The sequence below is a fragment of the Podarcis gaigeae genome (genome assembly GCF_964106915.1).
Source record: "Podarcis gaigeae genome assembly, chromosome: 14".
Lineage (NCBI taxonomy): Eukaryota > Metazoa > Chordata > Lepidosauria > Squamata > Lacertidae > Podarcis > Podarcis gaigeae.
Genome location: NC_139690.1, coordinates 45,240,149 through 45,261,344, shown reverse-complemented (window position 1 = coordinate 45,261,344; position 21,196 = coordinate 45,240,149). Strand labels below are relative to the sequence as shown.

At 48.3% G+C, this 21,196-nt stretch overlaps 1 protein-coding gene across 7 annotated transcripts in view; it reads right to left on the bottom strand.

The window, feature by feature from the left end:
• LOC310831093 (myosin-11) overlaps positions 1-21,196 on the bottom strand; it is a 1,553,087-nt gene that overhangs the window by 1,456,009 nt on the left and 75,882 nt on the right. For 3 of the 7 annotated variants that reach the window (XM_083711241.1, XM_083711239.1, XM_083711240.1), the window contains 14 exons: positions 19,860-20,066; positions 19,224-19,328; positions 18,980-19,132; positions 17,630-17,878; positions 16,270-16,482; positions 15,336-15,548; positions 13,480-13,641; positions 12,042-12,170; positions 10,339-10,427; positions 9,469-9,592; positions 8,069-8,277; positions 7,354-7,462; positions 5,197-5,369; positions 165-906 (listed from right to left, as the gene is read on the bottom strand). In XM_083711241.1, coding sequence (XP_083567367.1) covers positions 759-906; positions 5,197-5,369; positions 7,354-7,462; positions 8,069-8,277; positions 9,469-9,592; positions 10,339-10,427; positions 12,042-12,170; positions 13,480-13,641; positions 15,336-15,548; positions 16,270-16,482; positions 17,630-17,878; positions 18,980-19,132; positions 19,224-19,328; positions 19,860-20,066 — 2,283 coding nt within the window. In that variant the 3' untranslated portion in view covers positions 165-758. Of the gene's footprint in view, positions 1-164; positions 1,035-1,186; positions 1,949-2,669; positions 3,601-5,196; positions 5,370-7,353; positions 7,463-8,068; positions 8,278-9,468; positions 9,593-10,338; positions 10,428-11,940; positions 12,171-13,479; positions 13,642-15,335; positions 15,549-16,269; positions 16,483-17,629; positions 17,879-18,979; positions 19,133-19,223; positions 19,329-19,859; positions 20,067-21,196 lie in introns of those variants that run through there. The other 4 variants (XM_083711242.1, XM_083711243.1, XR_014557759.1 and 1 more) reach the window with 3 other exon arrangements.

The window sequence follows — 21,196 nt, the reverse complement described above, 5'->3', positions numbered from 1 at the left end:
GCTTGCCCCATGAGGTTTCCTGTGACTGTTTTAAAACAGAGCAAATCTCTCATCCTCTGTGCAGGCTGGCTAATGTTTCCTGCCTAAAGCTGGGGAACTCTGCTTAAACCTAATACCGTTCCCTCTGCTCACATCCGCCCAACAAAACTCGAGAGCAGCCCCAGTGATTTTATAAACCTTTATTAGTGTGTATTTAAGCACAAAATCCATCTAGAACAATAACAGTTGATTTAGTACTCTTCATCCCCCCCCCCAAAAAAAAGTGATGAAGAAAGGCACTTTGATCTTGTGAACTGGCTGGAGGGAGTTGGAAGGGGGGGGGTGCACAATCTGGGTGGGTACCTGAAACTTTACCAAGGAGAAGAAAGGAACGGGTAGCGAGATTAGGGAAGAGGCCAGAGGCCCAATAGATTTTTGCCTTGCTGTTGTTCTATAATAAAAGGGGGGTGTTTTTGGTCGCCCCGCCCTGTTGCGTTAGTCCCTCGGTGAAGTACATTCGCTCTGGAATGATGCCCAGCAGCGGGCAAAAAGAACAGCGATTCTGCAACAGCTAGGAGGGTTGGTGTGTACATTGGAGTAAAAGGCAGCTGTGCTCTCATCAAGGCCTCAAGGGAGGTGTCAGTATGTCTTTGGGATCAATAAAGCAGCATACAGTGCTACAATTACCCCTCTTTTATACCCCCCCCCGTTTTGTTTTTTTGGTGCAGAGTTAAAATCAGCAAGCGTGTCTTTTAAAACAAATTTTTAACAAATCATTACTATTCACTGGCTTTTGTTCCGTTGAAATCCCCATCCCGGGCGTCCGCTTCATCTTCCGACCCTTCGGCGTTTTCGATCACACGACGGCCGCCGCCGCCACCCCCAGATCGGCGCGAGGGGGCGAAGGAGGACGGCTCGTTGCCACGCCTGCGGTTAAAGGAATGCGAAAAAAGAAGGGAGGAAGAAATGGGAATCTAGCAGCTCATTGAACTTTTCCACCACCCCGGCTCTTAGAAGCAGGGAAAGGTTGAAGGTATAAGCCAGGGGTTGCCAACCTGGTGCCCGTGCGCCAACAAGATGTCTGCAAGATTGCCCTCCCTCTCCCCGCCCCCTGTAATGATGCTTGAAAGCAGCGGTCTGTGATGGTGTGTTTCCCCCGGTTTGCAAAGGCACCCCAAAAGGTTGGCAACCCCTGCTTTTAGCAGGCTGTAGTTTGCAAAGCAGCTCTACCCACTAGGTCAGTCTGCTCCCTGGTGGGGGGGTGGGGGTTAGTTGGTTGGCTGCGAACAGGGTTAAAAAGCATCGTTCTTGGATCAGGTGTGGGGCTACATGCTCAGCTTTTATTCTGACATAGAGGGGTGGGGTGCAGGTACAAGTGATTTAGGTTGTTATAAAAGACCATGAGGACAATCAACTTTCTGCTTGGAGTGATGATGCCAAAGGACTAGGCGAAGCTGAGAATGGGGTGCGGTGGGGGCTGAAGGCAAGACTATACCTTTGCTTTCTGATGGCACACCACCTCTGACTCCAGAATTTTTTTCTAACCTTTCTCAGCTTCGAAACAAAGCTGCCCCCCAACATCTCTTGGGGGTTTTTAAGCAGTGGTTGAACGGCCATTTGTCATGGATGCTTTACTTAAGATTCCTGCATTGCAGGGGGTTGGAAGGGACCCCCCCTCCAATTCTGCCATCTTGCAGCAGACAGTTCCATAAATCCATTATGCATTATGTGAATCTACCGCAAGCCAGTTTAATTTAGATGACCCACGCTGTTCTAGCATTGCTCTTTTAACTGCTTTCTCCCAGATATTCCTCATTCTTTAAAACCTCCACTGAGTTACCCCTTTGTCAACCTCCCCCCACTGCAAAAGAAACCCCTACAGAGGTTACATAGCCTGTTCTTAGGTTGGGGTAAGTCTTAAAATGCCATCAGCATTTCAGTTACCGTATTTTTCGCTCTATAGGACGCACTTTTTCCCCTCCAAAAATTAAGGAGAAATGTGTGTGTGTCCTATAGAGCAAATGCAGGCTGCGCGGCTAAGCCCAAAGCCAAAACAGGGAGACGGAGCACTGCGCAGTGCTCTGTCTCGCTGTTCTAGCTTGGGGGTGGCTGCGCAAAACCTCCACAGGGTAGCGGGGTGTCTTCACCCCGCTGCCCTGCAGAGGCTACAAAGGCTGTCTCCGAAGCCTCAAGCCTTTGGAGTGCAGCTCAAGGTCCCGCTGCATTCCAAAGGCTTCAGGGATCTTTGAGGCTGGCGGTGGGGGAAAGCAGCACTTCCCCCCACCGCCAGCCCCACAAGCTCGGGGGGCAGCGGCAAGGCTGCGCACAGCCTTTGCGCTGTTCCCTGACCTGCTCTTGGGGGCTGGCAGTGAAGGAAAGCGGTGCTTCCCCCGCGCCAGTCCCAAAGAGCAAGTTGAAAGGAACCTGAAGCCTCCGGAGCCCAGCAGGAACTCCCGCCATGCTCCAGAGGCTTCGGGTTGCCTTCACTGAAGCCTGGAGAGTGAGAGGGGTCAGTGCGCACCAACTCCTCTCACTCTCCAGGCTTCCAAGGTAGCCGCCTGAAGCCTCCAGAGTGCAGCGGTAACTCCCTTGAATGCACCTTGTTTTAGAGGGGGAGAACAAGAAAAAAAATATTTTTCCCCTGTTCTCCCCCTCTTATAGTCCGGTGCATCCTATAGAGCGAAAAATACAGTACATTTTGTCCACACCCCTGTGCCTACCAGGAAGAGGAAGAGGACAGGGACCAGAATCTGTGTAGCAACAGCTAAGCAAAGCACGATTGGTTTCCTTGCAAAAAGAGAACCTACAAATATTACAGAATGCAAGTGGTTTTCCCGGGCTGTCCGTCTGATTGGCAGCGGAAGTTGCTCAGGACACCTGAGCAAGTTCCAGCATTGAGCAATTGAGCGGATCAATACTGCTAAGACAGTCCCTAGTTGTGGTTGGGGGTGTGCATATCCGTAGCTCAGTGCTTCGCCGTTTTCCGTGCAGAAAGGGTGCAGGTGACACACAACACACAACTCAGCAGTGAGTTTCTAGCCTTCAAGGCAGGACAGTGCATTTTGTTTTGGTGCCAAGTGAATGCACACAGCGGACAGTTAACAGTACTGCACCCCCAAATTCTCAGGCAATTCCTAGAGAAAAGCAGCCCAGAGGCAGGATGCTCAGGCATCGTGATACATGTCTATGCCTGGAATGCAGTGCACCATTCTGCTCACACAAGGGCAGATGGCTGGTGCTTGTAGTTTTTTTGCAAAGGCAGCGAGCATTCAACATGATTGTCTGAGAGAGGAGAAAGTAGGGAAGGGAGGCTGTGCCAAACTTCTTAGCATTTTGTGAAACAGAGCACAGATTTGCAGATGTTCACGAAAGAAGGGAGGGAGGCAACGAAGCAAAAATCTGTAATATTTGTCTCTTTTGCTACAAGACATTGACATCAAGATATCCAAGCCTTCAGAGTTTGCAGAAATCTCACATGGGTTTTATTTGGGACAAAAAGAAAAAGAGGGTGAGGGAACTGGGATTTGATTTGATTTGATATTTTTTTTTACAAAACACAAGGGGACTGCAAAGATGAAGGCATGGTACCTGCTCAGTCACTGCGAAGGTTCTGGGTTCCCTCTGAAAGAGAGAAGGTATCCCAAGCAGTTAGCTGAAGGAGACACTATACATCTGTTTGCAGGAAGGGTTATTTCCAAGTCATTTATTGGTTTTTTGTTTTTTTTTTAAAAAACAACAACACTCTGTTCATGCTCTGCCAGAACAGCAGTCGGGAGCCTCTGGTCCACAGGCCTAATTAGCCTTATTAGCAATCCTAGTTTGGACCTCTCCTGGCCACCCCTACCCATCCCACGTCATATGAAGTCATGTGAGGGTCACGTGAAGAGACAGGGGCAAAGGAGCAAGCAGGGGTCTTAAAAGGCACTCCCAATTTGTCCTGGGAAGCGGAGTTTCTATACAGGGCCATTTAAATAGGAATTTGCTCCTGTGTGGAGCTGATCCCTGCTGATATGGAGCCCAGCCGATCAGTGCTAACCTCGAGCTGCGCTCCGAGCAGCTGAGATCTTCCTTTGCACCAAGGCTTAAGCTCAAGCAATGCTACTATGGAGAAGAAGTTCACCTGGCGCCAAGGTGATTGGCAGGAGCCACACAGCCACATTAAAGTGACTTAATGGGGAGCTTAGGAATCTAGCCTGCTGCCTGCAAAAGGTTTCTCCATCCCAATGCTAGATGGTAAACCTTTCTGTGTGTTTTGTGTGCTACTCTCTTAATTGCAGGAGGGGGTGGAAGGATCTGCCCATTTTGGTTCTCCTCCTTTCTCATTTTTCTCCAATCTTAAACTCGGTGCTGCACATTTTGCAGCAATTTCCATTTTATTAAAAACTCGTGAAAACTCATCAGCGTTCAAGCACAAATTTCTCATAATAAACACGTTTTAAATATGAAATTTTTACAAGCTGTCTCCCTTAATATAATCAATTTTCCCTGCTATCTTCGTTTTTACGCATGCTTCCCTCTAAGAGATGCATTTTGGGTAAATGTTGCATTGCAAAATTCGGATATGTGCAAATTTTGAAGGCTAGCTGTGTTCCGGTTTGCATGCTGCTTCAGAAAATGCAGACTGGGTAGATTCAGCTCTGAAGGTACGGTACATAGAATTGGATTTCTCCTTGCTAAATGCAAGAAAAATGGGCAGTGGAGAGGAAAAAGGTAGCTGGGGCCCTAGGATGCTTCCTTCCACTGAATCAGACAACCGGTTTGCAGAGGCTTGCTGAGCTCACAGGTTGATGTCTTTCACAACCTTGCCTGAAAATGCTCGGGACTGAACCTATGACTTTTTGCAAAACGGGAGCCTGACCCCTGAGCTATGGCCCTTCATAAATGACCCCCAACTGCTCCCACAGCCAGGGCAGAGAGGAGCCGCAAGCTATGGCAGCAATGGCATCCTAACTGAGCCTTACAGACCAGCTCTCTCATATGTTTTAAGTTCCATCTGTGGGCAGGGAACAGAACATACAGAGGAGCATTGACACTCCTAAGTGGGCGATTCCATACACCAGAGTCGACACTCATCAGAGAGGCAGGACCTTATTCAGGCAGAGGGCTGCGTTCTCACATGCGAAACCTTCGGGGGGGGGTGTATGTCAATGGTGCATTCTCCCCTCTGCTTTATGGCACTACCACAAACGGGAGGAGGTTGTGGCAGAGAGCACTCACCTGAGTTTGTTCTTCAAGGCGGTCACCTCCCGCCCCATGGCCTCGTTGCTCTCAGTGGCTTCGTCCAGCTCCCGCTGCAGCTTCCTGCGGTTTGCGTTGATGCGCTGGGACTCCTCCTCGGCCTCCTCCAGCTGCCTTTTCAGCTGCTTGACGCGAGTGCTGGCCTTGTCAGCCTAAAGGAAGACAGCAAGGCAAGGAGGGCATCAGATGGGAACCCAGAGTTGGCGCCCTCAGCCAGCCTTTTGGCTGCTCAAACTTTCCTGGATACCTGAAACCCTAGGACCCACGTACCTACGGGGCCGCCTCTCCTGGTATGCCCCGCAGAGGACCTTAAGGTCCACAAATGACAACACTTTGGAGGTCTCAAGCCGCAAGGTGGTTAGATTGCTCTCAACCAGGGCCAGGGCCTTTTCAGCTCTGGCCCTGACTTGGTGGAACGCTCTGTCACAAGAGACTAGGGCCCTGCGGGACTTGACATCTTTCCGCAGGGCCTGCAAGACAGAGCTGTTCCGCCTGGCCACTGGTTTCGACTCAGTCTGATCCTTAAGTTTTCCCTCCCCTTATGGTTTTGATCCATGGGCTATTTTAAAATGAGGCTGCATTTTAAATTGCATTTTAACCTGTATTTTAAATTGTTCCCCCCCTCCCCATTATGTTTTTATTTTAATTTTACTGGTGTTAGCCGCCCTGAGCCTGGCTCTGGCCGGGGAGGGCGGGGTATAAATAAAAATTATTATTATTATTATTATTATTATTATTATTATTATTATTATTATTTACCTGAAGGAGCATCTCCACCCCCGTCATTCAGCCCTGATGCTGAGGTCCAGCTCCGAGGGCCTTCTGGCGGTTCCCTCCCTGTGAGAAGTGAGGTTACAGGCAGAAGGCCATCTCGGTGGCTCCCATCAGATGTTAAGCAGATAAACAACTATAATGACTTTCAGAAGACAGCTGAAAGCAGCCGTGTATCAGGAAGTTTTTAAGGGCTGGTCTTTTACCGTGTTTTTATATTCTTCTGGAAGCTGCCCAGAGTGGCTCGGGCCACATAGTTAGATGGCTAGGGTACAAATAATAACATTTATCATCATCATCACCATCACATTTGCTCTAATGTAATGTTCACCTTTTTGGGCCAAATTACGTCGTGGAAATTAGGGTGCATTTACACTTGCCAGAAAATTATTATTTTTTGTTTCAGGGTTTTGGAAATTGAGATGTGCTTGGATTGATATAAAAGATGCAGGAGGAAAAGGTTAATTTATAAGGCCCCACAAAGGGGACGAGGGAAGTTCAGGAGGTTCTTTGGAATCTTGTTTTTATGGTGGTTGTTGGATAATTGATTATAAATTTTTAAAGCCTGAAAAACTAAATTTTCAAAAAGAAGAAAGAAAGAAAATTGAGAATCTAAATGCATTAGATTCGCAAAAATATGGTATTGTTCTCTTTCTTTCTTTCTTTCTTCTCTCCCCCCCCCCCCAATCTTTATTAGTTTTCCGGTTGCATACTCCACATACACATAATGTGTTGCATTTTACATTTACAGTATACTTTCTCTTAAGTTCTGACTTCCTCCTTCCTTCTTCTGGTTTTTTTATCACATATAATTTTATCACATTATTTTCATCCATTTTGTATATTGTTATTCATTTTCCATATTTGTCCATAGTATATCCATAAACAAATAAATCCTCCTGTTTATACAATTCTTGTTGTCTGTCTGTATTCATTTACAATGACTGTTAGTTATATCACTCTCCTTATACATTTTGCTTCTTCTTATTTTCACTATCCATCACTTTCCCCTTATGAGGTTTATTTCCAATTCTACTGGTTTCACTATTTCATCTTATCTTTCCTATATACGACATAAATTTTCCCCATTCTTTTTGAAATGTTTCCTCGCCCTGTTGTCTAATTTTCCCTGTTAATTTGGCAATTTCTGCATATTCCATTACCTTCTGTCGCCATTCTTCTACTGTTGGTATTTGCTGTTGTTTCCAGACCTGGGCTGGCAGTAACCTCGCTGCTGTTGTTGCATATAAAAACAATTCGTTCCCTTTCAACCTTCCAGCAAATCCTTCATCTCAAGCCCTCTTCCCACACTGCCTTTTGGTTTGACTTCTCGGCTAGCCCACGCCACGTGACACATCAACACACCTGGTCTTTGTACTGTTCTGCTTGCTTCCTTTCATCCTCAACCTGCAGCAGGACTTCCTTGAGCTTCTTGTCTTTCTGGCGCAGGGTCTTTGCTGCTGTTTGCTTTTCTCTGTGGAGCAACGGAATTGAACGGGAAGGTTAAAGGTACTAGTCCCCATGGAGGAAAGTTGTGGCTGGGAAGATGCTCATGTGGTGAAGGGAGTCAGAGGGAAACTGAGCAGGATTCAAGGGCAGAAAAATGCAGTTCTGTTAAAATCTTTCCAGCTTCCCTAAGAGATGAAATTGCTTTGGATTTCAGCTTGGACACGGGAATATCAGTAACTGATTCTGCAAATGAGCCGGGCACACCACAATTTGCACTCCTGAAGGAATATTTTAATAATAATAATAATAATAATAATAATAATAATAATAAATGGTGAAAAAACCCCAGAAAGTATGTTTATGTATGTGTGTGCACACATATATGGTAATACACAAAGAATTTCTTTTTTAACCATTTTGGATATATTTATAAAATCATTCAAATGTATTTCCCAGAAGTTAAGGCAGTTTGTGTTGTTTAAAAGCACTCTGCTTAGAAACTGTTTCTTTTAAATTTCATGCAGACGTTCACAAGCACACCTCCTGAGCAATGACAGATTATGACATATTTATGTCCAATTCCAGCACGCACCCCTCCTGTCAGCACGTGGGCACCCCCAGCTGCCAGTACCTGGATTCCTGTTCCAGCTGTTCCTCCAGCTGCGCAATCTTGGCTTCCAGGGCTGTGATGGTGGCCTTGAACTTGGATTTGACGGCTCCCTCCATCTCCTGCAGTTTGGATTTCAGCTCCTTGTTCTGCCTCTCCAGCTGCTGCCGGGCGCTTTCGTTCTTCTGCGCCGCGGTGCGCTCGGAGGTCAGCTCGTTGTTCAGCTGCTCGGACTGGAACCAACAGATGGGAAAGATCAATCAAAGCAGGGCGGGGGAAACAAGTCTGATTAGGGGTGGCCAAGCCTGTCCTGTTCAGTTGCTCTCTGGCCCCGTCTGCGCCAAACATTTGAAGCAGGATCACAGCACTTCAAGCAGCCATCAAAGAACCCTGGGAACTGTAGTTTGTTAAAGGTGCAGAGAGCCATTAGGAGGCTTAGGAGGCGCTCCCAGAACTACAGTTCCCAAACTTCCCAGGGAAAAGGGATTGTCTGAGAACTGTAACTGTGTGGGGAATAACAACTCTCAGCACCCTTCAAAAAACTACATCTCCCAGGATTCTTAGAGGGGAAACCATGGCTGCTTAAAGTGGTATGGTAAAGCTAAAGGGACCCCTGACCATTAGGTCCAGTCATGGCCGACTCTGGGGTTGCGGCGCTCATCTCGCTTTATTGGCCGAGGGAGCCGGCGTACAGCTTCCGGGTCATGTGGCCAGCATGACTAAGCCACTTCTGGCGAACCAGAGCAGTGCACAGAAACACCATTTACCTTCCTGCCGGAGCAGTACCTATTTATGTACTTGCACTTTGATGTGCTTTCGAACTGCTAGGTTGGCAGGAGCTGGGACCGAGCAATGGGAGCTCACCCCATCGCGGGGATTCGAACCGCCAACCTTCTGATCGGCAAGTCCTAGGCTCTGTGGTTTAACCCACAGTGCCTCCCTTATATCATTAACCCCAGTTGGTGCATGTACAGGCATACCCTGGGAGATCATTGCCTGTTCAGTTCCAGCCCGCTGCAATAAAGCGAACAATGCAACAAACCGAGTCACATAATTCTTTGGGTTTCCCAGTGCATAATCAAAGTTATGTTTGTGCTATACTATAGCCTGTTAACCTGCATCCTCACAAGGAGCAATATCTGTTGCGTGCAATAAAGCAAAGTGCAATAAAACAGGGTATGCTTTCTTCTCCTATGTGCTTTATTAAAGTATGCATTCTTTTAGATGGAGAAATGCATTGCAAAATGTGCAGAGAAGCATGGATTTTGAAGGACAGCTGCATTTTGGTTTGAGAAGTTGCTGAGTGGGGAATCTGTTCTATTTCTCATTTGAAGGAGCTGCAGATAGCAAGCGAAATTATTTTTTGCTTTACTTTTCTTGCAACTCCCATCCTCCTTGCAGAAATCAAGGTGTCTGCAACATACCTGCTGGACAGCCTTGCGGAAGCGGTCGCTCATAGCTTCCATGTTGCTCTGCTCCTCTTCCAGCTCCTCCTCTAGCTGGGAGATCCTTGCTTCAAGGCGCCGCTTCTCATCCTGGAGGCTGGTCCTACAATCACACGGTGTCAGGGACTGGTCAGAATTGGACGCCAGAGACTGCTCTGACTCCAAAGATGGGGGAATGCAGACACAGACAGAGGATGGAGAATTTGCCCCCCCCCCCCTTCAATGTTCCCAGCAGCCGATTCAAAGGCAGGCTGCACAGTCAGGGGAAGAGTTGGACAGCTTTGAGATAGTAGCTAGGCAACCAGGAGGGACGGAGCGTTTGGGAGACTCTTCATTCAAGAGTGGTGGGTAATTCCCTCCCTCCCCTCGAACTCAGAGGTCTGAAAGGGTTAAGGAACAACAGAAGCACAGGGGAGGGAGAGCTGGCGGTTGGTGTGCTTCTTGCTGGGGAAGGAGAGGTGATTCAGAGTGAACAGCTGATATCCTGATGGAGGGTGGCCCAAGGCTGCTCTCTGTATATCGTTGTAAATAAAGGACTATAAACCTGTCAGAAGCTCGTTAATTCTTATCGGAAGCTCCCAGAGAGAAGGGGAAACTCCCGTGCCTGCCAAAAGATGCACCAAGTCCTCTATTTAATTTTCATTTCTTTGAAATTTTGACACCAACTTTTCATCCCCAAAGACCTAGTCAAATGAGCAGGGTATAATAATAATAATAATCACCACTGTCATCTTTGGGGAGGGTACTGTGTAAGGCACCTTTTATACTTCTTGTTTGGACAAAATAGCAGCAGTGAGTGGAATTGGGCGCCTGGTTCTAGTAGCCTCCGAATCCCAGCTGGGAACTTACCTCCCAGAAGCAGAACTTGCCAGCTCTTCAGCCAGATCGTCCTTCTCCTGCTCGGCTTGTTTCCGTGCCCGTTCCGCAGCTGCCAAATCCTGCCAAAGGAGGCAAAATTGAGCCCCTCACTCAACAAAGCAAACATGGCTACTCTAGGTTCCAAGGCTGGGCGGAAGTTAGATCTACTCATATACCTCTGGGAGATTTGCAGTAGATCGGCAAGAGTTTCCAACTTGCAAATAGCAACTAGCAATAGCAAAAACTAAAATAAGTTCTACCCATATTACATTAAAGGTAAAGGGACCCCTGACCGTTAAGTCCAGTTGCAAACGACTCTGGGGTTGCAACGCTCATCTCGCTTTACTGACCAAGGGAGCTGGCGTTTGTCCGCAGACAGGTCATGTGGCCAGCATGACTAAGCCACTTCTGGCGAACCAGAGCAGCGCATGGAAACGCTGTTTATCTTCCCGCCGGAGCAGTACCTATTTATCTACTTGCACTTTGATGTGCTTTCAAACTGCTAGGTTGGCAGGAGCAGGGAGCTCACCCTGCCGCGGGGATGCAAACCGCCGACCTTCTGATCAGCAAGCCCTAGGCTCTATGGTTTAGAACACTTGGTGGGGGACAGAAACCAGGAGTGGCTTTTTATTGTGGTACGGGTCACAATTCCCTGGCTGAACAAGTGCTTCCCTGTTCCTTAGAGCAGGAGAGGTCACACATGCAACAATTGGTTGTCCTCATAACTTGGTTGTTTTTTTTACATGTGGTGAACTCTGGCTGAATGCATGAAACACAGTTCCTTGGGCCGCATCAAATGTTCTCTGTCCACTAGCAGAAGGGCCCGTCTGCCATCATATGGCAGCGCTTAAATGTTTGCAACAAAGAAATCCAGCGCAACAGTTGTGTTAGTGGAAGTCTGCTGGTTCCCGTTGTGCAATCTGTTGCACAACCTTCAGTAAGGCACTTGTGTTTTTCCTTGTGCAACAACCTTCCGCAAGTGCAAGTTTAAAGGGCCTTTAACTCAGCAGAATGTGGCATTTGCCCTCATATGTGTGTGACATCATACTGGGTTCATAAGGAAAGTCATTGTAAAATGACTAACCAATGGGAACCCAGGGAGCAGAGTTAACTGTGTATAAGGTTGAAGCACAGAGGGTTTTTTCAGGAGAGTTAGAGTTGTTGAGAAGACAGGGTGGGGTTAGAAGAGACAGATAAGATAAGTCTGTGGGTTGGGCTAGTCCGGGGGGGGGGGGGAGAGAGAGTAAGAGAACTTGTTAAGAGAAGCCAGTCAAACAGTTGAGATAATCAGTCAGAAGGTATTAGGAAGGTATAGGCCAGTAAAGAAAATAAAGTTAAGATATTGACAGGAATAATAATAATAAAAAAGATATTGACAGGAATATTATCTGAGTAACCATAAACTTGTTAATGTTTGTGAAATAAACTTGTTGTTTTTGGTTCACTTTTAACAACTGACTGGACTCAGTGTTTTACCAGAGAGTAACTGGTTGGTGGCAGCGGGGAAGTGATCACAGTGGTGGCACAGGGATCAATAGACCGTTAAACGTCCGGGGACCCTGTGTGAACGCCACACAGAGCTACATTAGATACATGCCATGTTTTGAGAGTATACCCTTAACTGTAGCATTTGGGCAGACGCTGAGCTAGGCCATCCCTCAAGTTCTAGCCAGGACCCAGATTCTCCAGTTTACCTCTTGAACCTGCATCAGCTCAGCCTCCAGATTTTTGGCTTTTTTCTCGTTTTCTCGGGCTGTTGCAAAGACTTCTTCCCGGGCAGCCCGGGCATCGTCCAGTTCACGCTGGAAGTCCTTCATCTGAGCCTGAGTGAAAAGAGACACTGATTTAGGATGGAGCCTCATCCGCATTCAGGTTCAAATCTTTCTCAGCATCGCCCTCCACCTGATGGGATGTTTCAAGGATCAAAGAAGAGAGTCTGAAGTTTAAGAAATAGGTGATTAGGGTGCGGGAGGGGCATGATAATAGTTTATAAAAGGATGTGCGGTGTTGAGTAGGGATCGCACCAATCTATCCAGTTCTCAATTTCTGTAGAAATATGCAATTTTAAAAAAAAGTCCTCATGAAAATTCAGCATTTTGGATACGATTTCTTTTAAAATATGCATTTGTGTGCTATTTCCCCTCCAGATCTACACATTTGTCGCAAAGGGATCTAATATAACACTTTTTTAGTACAGGCATACCTCGGATCCTGAACGCCTTGACTCTTGAACAAATCGGCTCCCGAACGGTTGAAACCCAGAAGTGAGTGTTCCGGTTTTTGAACGATTTTTGGAAGCTGAACGTCTGACGTGGCTTCCGATTGCTACAAAAAGCCGCGCTTTGGTTTCCAAACGTTTTGGAAGTTGAACGGACTTCCGGAATGGATTCCATTCGACTTCCAAGTTACGACCATACATTATTTCTACTAATATGTGCATTTTGATGCACACTTAATCCTAGCACATGCATTTGTGGCACACATTACTTGGCCGAAGAACTGCATTGCAAAAATTTGGAGAAATGAAAATTTCAAAGAGTGGCTGTGTTTCGGTCCATGCATCATTTTGGAAAGCAAGAATTAGACAGGCTCGATTTTGAAGGCAAACCGAACTGAATTTCTCCCCCATCTCACTAGGTTTGGAGGGCCCTTGGGCAAGAAACCCTCCAGCCCACGCCTCTGCCTCAGTCTCTCCCTCCTAACTGCAGTGGATCTAGGAGGCTCTTGTCCTTTGGGCAAGAGTCTCCACCCCCATCGTTCTGCCTGGACGCTGAGGTCCAGCGCCGAGGGCCTTCTGGCAGTTCCCTCATTGTGAGAAGTGAGGTTACAGGGAACCAGGCAGACGGCCTTCTTGGTAGTGGCACCCGCCCTATGGAACGCCCTCCCATCAGATGTCAAAGAGATAAACAACTACCTGACATTCAGAAGACATCTGAAAGCAGCCCTGTTCAGGGAAGTTTTTAATGTGTGACATTTTAGTGTATTTTTAATCTTTGTTGGAAGCCATCCAGAGTGGCTGGAGAAACCCAGCCAGATGGGCGGGGTACAAATAGTAAATTATTATTATTATTATTATTAGCCCCCTGGCAGACGCCCAACCCTCCTGGGTGAAAGCAAGTGGGTTGCCCTGACCTGGAGCTTCCGCAGCTGCTTGATGGCTTCGTCACGGGACTTGTTGGCGAAGTCCAGCTGGCCCTCCATGTCCTTGATGTCCACCTCCAGTTTCTTCTTGGCGGCGGAGGCCAAGCCCCGTTGCTTGCGCTCGTCTTCCAGTTCCACTTCCATCTCGTGGAGCTAAGTAGCAGCAGGGAAGCAATTGGAAAAGGTTTAGACATGCGCCGTGGGTTGGGCTAGATGACCCTCGGGGTCCCTTCCCGCTCTGCAGTTCTACGATTCTGTGAAAGGCATTGCTCAGGGACTCGCGGCTAAATGTGTGGAAGGCTCGCAGCGCTTCCTCAAATGGTAAACACGCTGCAGGGGAGAGCAGAGCAGACTTTGACAAGGTCCTATTCTTCAACTACTTTTCGGGAATATCTAATCTATTTAAGAGCTGTACAATGGAGAGGTGGTTGCAAGCGATTAGTAAAAAGGTAAAGGGACCCCTGACCATTAGATCCAGTCATGACCGACTCTGGGCTTGCGGTGCTCATCTCGCTCTATAGGCCGAGGGAGCCGGCGTACAGCTTCCAGGTCATGTGGCCAGCATGACTAAGCCACTTCTGGCGAACCAGAGCAGTGCACGGAAACACCGTTTACCTTCCCGCCAGAGCGGTACCTATTTATCTACTTGCACTTTGACGTGCTTTTGAACTGCTAGGTGGGCAGGAGCTGGGACTGAGCAATGGGAGCTCACCCCATGGCTGGGATTCGAACCACTGACCTACTCATTGGCAAGTCCTAGGCTCTGTGATTTAACCCACAGTGCCACCTGCGTCCCTTGCGAGCAATTAACTTTCCCCAAAAGGCCTTTGGGTTGCAGTTGCTGTCCAGCTAAGTTCATTCATTCGTTCGATCTTTCAAAGCATTTATAACATGCTCTTTAGCCAGAAAAGCTCACAAGCAGTTTACAGATTAAGAGAAAAATAACATGGTCCTTGCCCTCAGGTCTACATCTGAAAAAGGGAGACTGCACAAAAGGAAACAAGGATGGGGAGAGAAGAGGAAACAAGCACAGAAAGGCCCCAAATATCTTAATATTTAAGCTAAGGTTACCAGATTTTTTTCAGTGAATCTGGGGACACTTTTCAACTTCAATAGGAATGATAGGATTTTGTCAGGGGACTGATTTGTAAATCCAGGGACTGTCCCCAGGAAACGGGGACGTCTGCTAACCTTAATTTAAGCGGCTTTTATAATGCTGAGCTTGGATGGAAACAGTTTTTTAAAAAGCAGTTCATAGGAGCTGCAAAACTGCAGCCACCTGTTTGTTTTGCTGGTTAAGTCCATGCTGCAAAACTATGTTGTCCTCCCCTGTCCACACACACTTCCATATTGAGTTCTGCTCAGTAGGTAGTAGCTATCTGTTAAGTTGTGGGTGAACATATCAGACGACACAGTGATTCTTCAAACAGCTCTTGTTTACTCACAGGCCAGGACAGAACTGAACTGAAGGGCTCAGTCAGCCTCCTTATATAGAGCTCCAGTACAATGTAACTGTAACAATTTTCTAAAACTATCCAATCACTGAACATCACTTTCGATCCCTTATTTGCATAACTATCTACAGTATCCCCCTGCTGGCCCAGGGTGAGAACTTCAGTACATAACACTATCAGAAGCCATTCATGTTCAGATATCTTCCAGCCATCAACTGGAGGAGGCATGTTTAGGTTTTGGACAGCCCAACGCCTAGATTCCATGCTGGTCTTCCTCAAGCTGGTGCTCTCCAGCTGTGGTCCAAAACTCTAGAATACCCCTGGCCCTGTGGGGAAAGGTCTCCTTACTCTCTGAGGCTACGAGAAGATAGGCGGTGAAATGGAAGCACATACCTGCTTCTGCAGCTGCCTCCTCTTCTCTTCGTTCTGCTCATCCCTGGCTTGCAGGTCTCTTTCGAACTGTCCTTTCAGTGCTTGCATGTTCACCTCCAGCCTCAGCTTTGCATCCTCCGTCGCCTGGAGCTCGTCCTCCAGCTCCTCCAACTGGGTCTTCATCTCTTCCACCTGTTGCTCCAAGGCCCTTTTGGTTTTCTCCAGGTCATGGACCTGTTTGGAGCAGGAGGCAAAAAGGCAGGCCGAGTGACGAGAGAGGATCAAGGGGGGAAACTCACCAGCGGTGAATGAATAAATAAGGCAAAAGCAAAACCTGGAAATGTGATGACTGGGCTCACTTGGAAAGAAAAGTCACTGCAAACTGATAATCCACTGGCAAATATATGCACGTGTGTTTTTACAAGATGCATGTACTGTATTTTTCGCTTCATAAGACGCATTTTTTTCCTCCTAAAAAGTAAAGGGAAATGTCTGTGCGTCTTATGGAGCGAATGTGTGGTCGATCGCTGGTTCCCTTTCCGGCCCTGGCCCCTTGCCCAGGCCTCCATTGCTGAATGTTCTGCAGATGGAGGCTGCTTGTTTCCCCAGCGACATGTGACAGGCTGATTAGATTATCTGTCTGGAAACTGTAGAAAGGGCTCCCTTTCCTTTCCTAAAGAAGCTGCAGAACTGTGAGTTGAACCCCATAAAAACAGGATTTTCCCCCTTTGCAAAGTAAGCTCAACAACTTTGAGCTGATCCTCAAAAAAAATGAGCTTTTCCCCTTTGCAAAAGAAGCTGCACAACTGTGAGCTGAACCCCCCAAAAATGGGGCTTTCCCCCTTTCCTCCTCTAAAAACTAGGTGCATCTTATGGTCAGGTGCGTCTTATGGAGCGAAAAATATGGTAAGTGAATTGTTTCAGGCAAGTCAGCAGACCCTTCGAGGGAACTTACATTCTTGCCGACGTCATCTTTGGAGCTCACAAGATCTTCCATCTCCGCTTTCAACAGCTTGTTGGTTCGCTCAAGTTCCTCCTTTGCTTCCAGGGCCTCCTCCAGAGCCCGGGAGAGAGACAGGGCCTTCGTCTCCTTCTCCCGAGCTTCAGCCTCTGCGCGGTCTCTTTCTTCGGCGTATTTGGAAGAGATGTTCTTCTCCTCTGCTAGCATCTGCCAAGGAACAAGATGCTGGTGAGCTTCGGGTCTCAGCAAGGAGGCCATCGCTTTGATTCAGGGGCAAGAGGGCTTTCCAACAGCAAAACAGCTCAGAGAAGTTGACTGCTCAAGGGGTAATATAAAGAAGGAAATCATCATCAAAGCCCAAGATGCACTGGACAGGAAGCAATAAAGGAAAGCTGCCAGGAGGAAGCATTTAATTAACATTGCAGGGGGGATTTCCTAAACAGGACCTATTTGTTAAGTGAGTAACATGGAAGGATTTGTTGTCTTGGGAACAGGCACTGCTGGCTAAGATAGCACTATATTAAGTGCTGTGCAAAACCTCAGTAAGCAATAAAAGAAACAAAAGCTGCAAGGAGGAAGCATTTAATTAACATTGCAGGGGTCCCTTTCCTAAACAGGACCTGCTTGTGAGTGAACAATATGGGAGGGATTTTGCTGTGGGATAAGGGGCACATCGATGGCAACCCAATCCTATTAACGTTTCGGTCACTCTGGGCACAGTGGACAGCACAGAAAGAGAGCATGCAGGGAGCTGGGCTGTGATGGCCTGGGAATCTGATTCAGAAGCTGAACCTGAGGAGTCCCCGCCTCCAGGGCCGGCTGAGCCAGGGCAGGGGCTTGGATCTGAAGGGCCCGCACCTGTGCCGGGTCCTCAGGAGCAAACACCAGATGAATCCACTCTGGCTCCAGAGGCGATTGAGGACCCATTGCCTGCAGGTGCTCCTCTCCCAGCCCTGTCAGGGGAAGGTGAAGCTGCCCCTGGGTCCAGTAACCCTCCAGTCTCTCCTGAGCTGCAGAGGCTCAGGGCAGAGAGGCGGCGGGAACTGGGTTCTCTCAGGAGGAGTGCTCGCCTTAAGGCCAGGAGAGGCGGGTCACCTGTGGGCCAGGAGCACCCCTGGCCTCAGAGGAGATAAAGGCCAGTCAGCCCAGTCCCAGGTTGTGGGAGCAACGACGTTGGAAACCTGTTTCTGCCAGCACCCAGACCTGTTCTTCCAGAGTTCCTGACCATGCCCGGCTTCTTACTTTGGACCCCGCTTCCCCCTTGGTGGACAGTCTCCAGACCCTCGGCCCAGGACCGGACTTTGACCACGCCTCACGGTACCCCCCCCCCCAGGGCCAGCACATGGGCTCTTGCCTGGTCGAACTTCTTCTGCTTCTTCTCCAAGTTGGAGACCAGCTGGCGCTGGTTGTCCAAGTCGACCACCAGGTCGTCCAGCTCCTGCTGAAGCCGGTTCTTTGTTTTTTCCAGTTTGTCGTACGAAGCTGCTTTCTCCTCGAACTGCTGCGTCAGGCCTTCGATTTCCTTCTGGAGCTTCTTCTTCCCTTCTTCCATGCCCTCGATGGTGCTGACGTACTCCTGGAGCTTCCGCTTGGAGTCGGAGAGCTGCAGTTTGGGGTTCAGAGAAAGTTAAGCCCTCGTGACGCCCAGCGCCCCAACCAACGCAGGTGCAAGCACCTTACCCGTGAATGTGTGGAATCAGCTGATCCAACAGCATTGTGGGAATGTAGAGATGGGTCCATGTACCCTTCCAGCTCCCTCCTACTGGCCCTCTGCTTGGGGTTTCTAACAAAGATGGGCAAGCTGTGGCTCTCCAGAACTTGTTGGACTACAATTCCCATCATCCCTGAACACTGGGCTCCCATTATCCCCGAGAGCATGGATCCTGGTTGTTGTCATCAGGGGCATACCTAGGGGTTTGGCAATGGGCGACGTGAATGTGAGCCCAACCTTGCCTTGGGTTTTCTGGGCAAGCAAGCCGTGATCGTTCAACCTGGAAAATGGGAATTTAAAACAGTCTGCCTCACAGTGGGTGTGCACAGTAAGAAACCGAAGGGGTTCTGTTTTTGTTTTTAACACCCAAAGTGGATAAATTCAGCGTAACTACTGCAATGCGCTCTACGTGGGGCTACCTTTGAAAGTGACCCGGAAACTACAACTAATCCAGAATGCAGCAGCTAGACTGGTGACTGGGAGCGGCCACCGAGACCACATAACACTGGCCTTGAAAGACCTACATTGGCTCCCAGTACGTTTCCGGGCAAAATTCAAAATGCTGGTGCTGACTTTGAAAGCCCTAAACGGCCTTGGTCCAGAATACCTGAAGGAGCGTCTCCACCCCCATTGTTCAGCCCGAACACGGAGGTCCAGCGCCGAGGGCCTTCTGGCAGTTCCCTCACTGCGAGAAGCCAAGTTACAGGGAACCAGGCAGAGGGCCTTCTCGGTAGTGGCACCCGCCCTGTGGAACGCCCACCCATCAGATGTCAAAGCGATAAACAACTACCAGACTTTTAGGAGACATCTGAAGACAGCCCTCTTTAGGTAAGCTTTTAATGTTTGATGTATTAGGGTATTTTAATATTTTGTTGGAAGCCGCCCAGAGTGGCTGGGGAAGCCCAGCCAGATGTGCGGGGTATAAATAAATTATTATTATTATTATTATTATTATTATTATTATTATTATTATTATTAAGTAATGGTCAGAACCTGCACGGTCAACGTTGAAATGTGCCTCTCCAGGTTCTGCTTCGCTTCCATCTCTTCCTCCAGCTGGTCCTGGATGCTGTTCTTCTCGTCCTCCATCTGGCGAAGCTTTGTGGACAAGTTGAGCTTCTGGCGGGTTTCCTCCTGGAGCAGTTCCTGGGGGCAGCAAGAAAGCAGAAGCCTTTGCTGGTGAGTCTTCCCCAAGACCCTCTCTGAAAACCTCAGTTTGGCTTGCCGTGGTACTTACCTGAGTGTCCTGCAGCTGAGACCCCAGAGTCGCCACGTCCTTCGTCAGCTTGATGGTCTTGCTCTCTGCTTCGTTCAGCAGCCCCGTCACATTCTCAACCTCCACCTGGAAGGGAGGTAAAGATAAAGGTAAAGAGACCCCTGACCATTAGGTCCAGTCATGACCGACTCTGGGGTTGCGGCCTCATCTCGCTTTACTGGCCGAGGGAGCCGGTGTACAGTTTCCGGGTCATGTGGCCAGCATGACTAAGCCGCTTCTGGCGAACCAGAGCAGCGCATGGAAACGCCGTTTACCTTCCCCCTGGAGTGGTACCTATTTATCTACTTGCACTTTGACGTGCTTTCGAACTGCTAGGTTGGCAGGAGCAGGGACCGAGCAACGGGAGCTCACCCCGTCGCGGGGATTCGAACCGCCGACCTTCTGATCGGCAAGTCCTAGGCTCTGTGGTTTAACCCACAGCGCCACCCGTGTTCCTTACCTGGAATGGGAGACGAAGAGCAAAACAAAGCAGTGTTTGGATTAGCCTGATCAGCACTCTTCTCACAGAAAATAATAATAATAATTTTCTAGGCTCCTGCATCCTTTTTTATTTTTTAAAAAACTACAGAAATGGAAAAAGGGACACTGCAATGTCACCTGCAGCTTGTGGACTTTTTCGTTCAGCTCTGTCCGGACACGCTCCCCGTCTGAAAACTTGGACTGCAGCTCCTGCAGCTGCACTTCCAGCTTCTTCTTCTTGTTCTCCACCTCCTGCTTGGCCTGGTTGAGCGACCGGACCTCACTGCTCAGGTCAGCGTTGTCCTTCTCCAGAGTCTGCTTGGTCTTGTCCAGGTTGGCTTTGGCCTGAAAGCACAGAGGACGTTCAGCGTTTACGTACGCAAGAAGGGACCCAGAGTTGGCAAGTCTTCCAGCAATGGGGCAGCCATTGATCTCTTGGATACATCAATTTCACCACCATTCGATCACACTTCTTTAATCTGACCTTTGACACACTGGGTCAGTGCGTCTAGCTATAAAACAGAAGGTTGCTGGTTCAAGTCCATCCTATGGGCAGGATTCTTGCAGGGGTCCCTTCAAACGCTACAATTCTATGATTCTATGATTTTATGAATGTTTTGGAGACCCGTCCTATTCTTGTGACCGGGGTTTGTTTTAGACTGTTTAAATACAGTCAAACCTTGGTTCTGGAATGCCTTGTGGCTCAAACATTTTGGCTTCCAAACACCGCAAACTCAGAAATGAGTGTTCTGGTTTGTGAACATTTTCTGGAAGCCAAATTTCCGACGCGGCTTCTGTTTGAGTGCAGGAAGCTCCTGCAGCCAATCGGAAGCCACACCTTGGTTTTCGAACATTTTCAGAAGTCGAACAGACTTCTGAAACGGATACCGTTCAAGAACCAAGGTATGACTGTATTGTGTTTTAAATTGTTCAAACCTTCCTGGGGATTATATGGCAAAGAAAGTGTTATGTACTGCCGGTCGGCGCCAGCGCTTAATGGCGGTCCTCCCTTCGAGCTCCGGAGGAGGACTGCTTCACGAGTTCAGGTCTGACAGCTACAGCGAAGCGGGGACCCCTAAAATCACAGGCGCAGAAGCCTGTGAACAAGGAGACTCGGTGGGCACCATTTGCGCCCCCCTTTACTGTAAAGGAGCCTTTTTAAAGGCTCCGGAGTGGCATCGGGGGTGCGCGCGGTGCTGAGAGTCGCTACCCAGCCCATGAAGTGAAGCCGCGTCGCCATAGGCAGAGAGCGCCGATTCCTTATTGAAATTTGGACTGAAATTGAATACCCGTAAGTAGGATTGGAAAGCTTACTGGACTTTAAAAATTTATTGTTTGAAATTTGGCCGAAAACGGGAAAGGCAAAATAAAGGAAGTCTTCCTTCCCCGGACTGCATGACAGCTAAAGCAACGAAATTCCAAAGCCGCAATTGGAGGAAAACTAAATTTGAACTGTTTAACTTTGACATTGAATT